This window comes from Urtica dioica, chromosome 3, assembly GCF_054948205.1.
Source record: "Urtica dioica subsp. dioica isolate 48M chromosome 3, U.dioica_male_clone48M_v1_H2, whole genome shotgun sequence".
Taxonomy (NCBI): domain Eukaryota; kingdom Viridiplantae; phylum Streptophyta; class Magnoliopsida; order Rosales; family Urticaceae; genus Urtica; species Urtica dioica.
Genome location: NC_142758.1, coordinates 41,017,838 through 41,022,993, shown reverse-complemented (window position 1 = coordinate 41,022,993; position 5,156 = coordinate 41,017,838). Strand labels below are relative to the sequence as shown.

At 44.1% G+C, this 5,156-nt stretch overlaps 1 protein-coding gene across 2 annotated transcripts; it reads right to left on the bottom strand.

Annotated features, from left to right (window-relative positions):
* On the bottom strand, window positions 1–4,625 carry LOC149402804 (fructokinase-like 2, chloroplastic). 2 transcript variants are annotated; one of them, XM_089608732.1, is made up of 5 exons: window positions 4,548–4,625; window positions 4,015–4,310; window positions 3,282–3,931; window positions 823–1,294; window positions 1–393 (listed from the first exon to the last, which is right to left on the bottom strand). In XM_089608732.1, exons 1-5 carry the CDS (start codon window positions 4,586–4,588, stop codon window positions 152–154), a joined length of 1,701 nt encoding a protein of 566 aa, XP_089464858.1. In that variant the 5' UTR covers window positions 4,589–4,625; the 3' UTR covers window positions 1–151. The 2 variants fall into 2 exon arrangements, with proteins under 2 accessions (XP_089464858.1, XP_089464857.1); XM_089608731.1 differs by having other exon boundaries at window positions 4,015–4,325; window positions 4,548–4,623.
* Window positions 4,626–5,156: the final 531 nt, after the last annotated feature.

The following is a 5,156-nucleotide window of genomic DNA, read 5'->3' as shown; positions in this document are numbered from 1 at the left end:
AATAAATTTTTTTTTTTTTTTAAAAAAAGCCTAGGAACTAGTAACCTAACAAATGGACTGCAAAATTGTTAAAATGTTATACAAAGGTCATGGACAAGAGAAGAAGAAAAAATGACTTTACAAAGAGGCGTAAAATACATATTCGTCGGTACTAGAACAGTGAATCGACAGTGGATTTGACTGTGCGGTATTCCTTTTCTGTGATAGACCTTATTCCATTTGAGTCGGGTTCGACTTCGTCTTCTTCCATGTCTTCTCTGGGAGGCAAGCCAGTTGCGCGCCCGAGCGCCCATTGGTCAACCACTCCACAACTGATCGCAAACTTTATAATGTGCTCCAAGTAACCTTCATCCGTTATTAGGTCCATCTGAACAGCCAACAATCTCAAAATACCTGCAAAAAAAAAAAAAAAAAAAAAACCAACACAAAACATATCAGAAAAACAAGCATAGCTTACAAAACAATTTAAAAAAAAAAAAAAAAAACAATTTCGCTGTCAGTTTCTCATGTTTGGATAAATGAATCGAGAAATTTCACGAATACCTCATTTGAAGATATTGGTTTTCTGAATACCTCGAATTTTATAACATTTCATAAATACCTCGTTTTTTATAAACTAACAAAAATAATAAAAAGTTAAAACAAAAAAACGTATTCTCAAAATAAGAATGCGAATCCAGGTGTTACCGAAAAAGAAAAGTTTTTAAAATAAGGCGGCTCGGGTAAAGGATAAGTTTTTAGTCCTAAACACTTTTCTTTCTGTGCAATGTAGTTATCAAGTCATTTTTGAAAAATAGCAAAAGGGCAAGTAGTAGTTAGTACCGGCGACGATGCCATCTCCGGAGGCGTACATGTCGCTGGTGAAAGGAGTGAGAGGCGGGTCTTCCATGCCCTTGACGGAGCCGTGGTGGTCGGCGGTGTAGTAATGGACTTTCGAGGTCCCGTTGGTGACGAACAAGACCTTGAGGCCGTCGTGCCAGAGAGGCGCGACGACCTCGGGGCCGTAGTGCTTGAACTTGGAGGCTTTGTTGTTGCTTGTGTCGAACTCCTCGTCGGGGTCGATTCCGAGGAGGAACTCGAGCTCCTGCTTCGTGACCTCGACGACGTCGGCGAGCCGCCACGCCCGCCGCACCAACGACTTGGCCTCCTCCCTTGACTGCCACAGGGGCATCGGGAGGTTCACGTCGTAGAAAATCGTCCCGCCGGCCTTCTTCGACATCTTTATGGCCCGAATCGTCGTCGACCTCATGTTCGGGTCCAGCAGAGAGTGCGTGCTGCAATACAATATCTTCGCCTGCGCAACGGATCGTTTATAAAAAAAAAAAAAAGAGAGAGAGAGAGAGAGTCAAAGTTCTGATAGTGAAGATAAATCACTTTCCATTTTCTCTCTTTTCGTGTGTGGTTGGAGCCTGGAAAATAAAATCTCTCAGTGTATTCTGTGTTCTTTGTGGATGGAGAGGGAAAGTGGGGGGGAAAATGTATAACTAAAAGAAGGGGTTCCATTTTCAATTGGAAAATCGGGTATAGAAAGTGAAATCCATACTAATTTTGTCTCTTTTCTCAGTCTTTCTTTTCCTTCATGTTTTCTTTGACTTCCAAACCCTACACCGAATTCTAATCTTCGCTCTTTTTCACGTCGACTTTCATTTTTCCTCGCTTTTTCCGGGTTCCTAACGGAGCCTTTTTTTTTTTTAAAGAAACAGCTGACTTTATTAGAACCGCGGCAAAGCCGGAAAATCCAGAACAAGAATTACAAAAAATCACAAGGGAGAACCCCAGGCAAAACAGAAGCCCTAGAAGCATAAAATTACAGTGAACTAGACCAATCCCTAGCCAAGTCCGCTAAATAAAAGGACTTGAACTCGTTACAACAGGAAAAAATCCAAAGAGCGATACAATGATTAACATATCAGTCAACGCGTTCAGGTTCCACGCCTTCAGGTTCCTAACGGGGCCTTAGCATATGATCAATAATTAAGTACGATCTTGATACAGAATTTCACTCTCTGGGATACCTCACAGCAGAACAAAACTGCGGATGCGTTGAGACTGTTTAAAAGGGGCTCGTCAAGACTTTCTCGGACTATTACTCGACAGAAAATAAGAGCTCGATTTGGGCAAATAGAGATTTTGGTCATTTAAGGACTACTACGTTATCAGGAGGGATAAATTAGTGATCTTCTTGTTCATGTTTTGAGTTTGTTTAATCACATTTCGCGATAGTATCGAGTGAGTTAATATACGACCCGAAGCATCTCCGTACAAGAATCACTAATATTATCGTTAAACTGGGTTCACAATTCGATAGGTCAACCAATCATCCGTGTATTAGATAGACCCAGAACTCTCCCCAAAAGGCTAAAGCCTAATTTCCTCTCCAATTGATTGATTCTCGGCTTTCTATACATAGGCTAACCCTTAATATTTATCTAAGTATATGACTGTCTAAAAGTCTTATCACTCCTCTAATTACCCTAATGAATTATTTTGTTACCTATCTAGTATCTAGGGTTATTGGTTAGGGAAATTAGGGGTTTTCATTTATGAAATTATGCAATTAGGTTTTTTTTTAAGGCAGCTTTGCTGCAGTGGGGATTGAACTCACGACCTCCACACAGGAGGTGGTGTGGAATTACCACTAGGCTAATTATGCAACTAGGTTTATGGTTTGGAGCCCGGCTCATTAGGTTGTAATTCTTAATCTATTTAAGCGACCCTAAATTAAAGAGAGAGGGAGCCAATAATCAATCACTACAGATTGGCAAAGCTCCCTCTCGAGTCAGCTGCCACCCTAGCAATCTAGTCAGGATAGTCCATCAATGTAACGTGCTAATATATATAAAGCACCTCTTTCCTTTTTCTATCCTAGACTAAGTTGAAATTTGACCAATTAGAAAAACGCGAAGGAACTTCAGAGAAACTGGGGAGTCTTGAGTGGGAGAGATTTGGGTAAACACTTCTCGGGTAGCTTAGGACGCACTTTTCTCTGTGCTAGTTCATCGGAGACACGGATTGTGAGTTCTCAGGCGTACTGCGTCGTTGTAACTAATCTTGAAGTCGTGCAACGAATTCCTCTGGGGAACTTCTTGGCCGAACCTCGTAAACATTTCTTGGTGTTCATTTCTGATCGATAGTCGTTCGAAGATTCCTCTACAAGAGAATTAGGTCAATAACCTAACACTCCCGTTCCGAGATCGAATCCCGGGCCGTATCATATATACGATCAATAACAATAATAATTATAACTAGGTTAGTGGAGAAAGTGCAGACGAGGTTTATACCTCCCTGAGCACGTCGAGGTCGATCTCGGATTTGGAGAGGGAGTCCTCGGCGCAGGGCTTGACGCAGGTGGTCCTGAGGGGGCCGCGCTTGCTGAGCCTCATGTGGGTGACGGCGGTGGGCCTCTTGGGGTCGACCTTGACGGACCTCGTCTGGACCTTGTTGACGTTCATGTAGTAGAGCATGGCCTCGCCGTAATCGTCGGCCCCGAGCTTCCCCATGAAGGCCACCTTCCCCCCGAGGCTGGCCAGCGCGATGGCCACGCTCCCCGCCGACCCCCCCGGGGCCCGCACGAACTTATCCGGCGCCCAGTACGCGTCCTTCATCCTCGCCTTGATCTCGTGGTCCACCAGCCGGTTCGCCCGCCGCCCCGACGGCACGAACGCGTGCTGCGCCGCCCCCACGCAGCACACCAGCGGCGGCCACCCGTACGACCGCTGTGTCTCCTCGTCCGCCTCACCGATCTCCAATTCCTCATCATCGTCTTCTTCTTCTTTCTCCTCCGACAAGAACAAGAACGCCTCGTCCTCCGTCTCCTCCGGTTTCGGCTCCTCGCTCGCTTCTTCTTTTTCCTCCGCTGCTACTTTCGCCTTGCTTTTCCTCGGGGCCCTTGTCTTCTTCTCGGATTTCGGCTCCTCTTCTTCTGATACGGCTACGATCGTTCCAAATTCCAATCACATTCCTGATGACCGAAGAATCCAAAGTTACTAGCACATTATCGGATAAAGAGAGTACCTTTCTTCCGGGTTCTTCGCGGGGCTTTCGCGGATTTTGAAAGCACACTTTCCGGGATCTTCGAGTCGGAACCTTCCTCGTCCTCCTCCGTGGGCTTCTTCTTCTTCGGGCGGCCGGGCTTCTTCTTTGTCGTCTTGGTCTCTTCTCCTTCTTGGCCCAGGCTCTCTTCGGATTTCTTTCTGGCTTTGAGGTGCCAAGTCCTCTCCGGCGAGCAGAGACGCTGGAGCTGGAGATATTTCGGGGGCGGACGGGATAAAGACGACGGTGCGTTGCGCGAAGCGCAGAGGTGTTCACACCTGTGTGTAGAGAAACTGAACAAGTTCACTTCTTTAGCTGCCTATGTTATTGTGTGCTTGGTTTTCGTTTTCGTTTCAGTTTTTTTTTTTTATTATTATTAATTCTTTTTGAGGTTTATCCAAATACGAGCTTTTAAACATCATTTTTAACAAGAAAAATTGAACATAGCTTCGATGTGGAAGCTAGCAGCGCAGATTAAAAAATGCGAAAGAGAAAGAGAGCGAGAGATAAAGAACCTGGGTAGAGCGACAAAGTGAGCGAAAGATAGAGACGCCATCGTCAAACAGAGAGAAAGAGAGAGAGAGGTTTTGGGTTTAAGGCATGGAATAGCGAAAGAGTGTCTGAACTCTGAACAATTATTTTCTTTATTTTTGTAAATCTTTATACGGTGTCGTTTCTGCAAACCTTTGATGCATTTTTTTTGTTGGTTATATAGTTGAGTAGCCATTTGGTAATAAAGGATTTGTTTTTAGCCAATCTTTTGTTAATTGCCAGTAAATAGTCATACTCATCAATTAACAACTAATTAAAAGATCAAACAGACCTCAATAAATATCCCGCTCATTTTAAACTGAATAATAAAACATAATTACAGAGATTTGATCATCATAATTGTCGCGCTATTCCTGAAAGCAAATTAAAATTCATTAATTTGTTAGCTCCTCACCCTAACCATATTCCCGAAACAAAAAAGCAAAAAAAGAAAAAAAAAACCTAAAATTCCTCTGATTGAGGATCCTCCGATGAAGACAGACGCCGCCGCCACCAGGGGTTGGTCTTGTCCGAGTACGAGATCTGGAGAAAGGAGCCCCTTATCACGCGATTCTGAGAAGAGAAGAATGGGC

Excerpts from the sequence above, each read along its gene's own strand:
- LOC149402804 (XM_089608731.1), bottom strand. The coding sequence starts at position 4,588 with ATGGCGTCTCTATCTTTCGCTCACTTTGTCGCTCTACCCAG. Across the intron at positions 3,932-4,014 it reads GCGAAGAACCCGGAAGAAAG|CCGTATCAGAAGAAGAGGAG; the intron begins GTACTCTCTTTA and ends GAACGATCGTAG. Across the intron at positions 394-822 it reads CGGAGATGGCATCGTCGCCG|GTATTTTGAGATTGTTGGCT; the intron begins GTACTAACTACT and ends TTTTTTTTGCAG.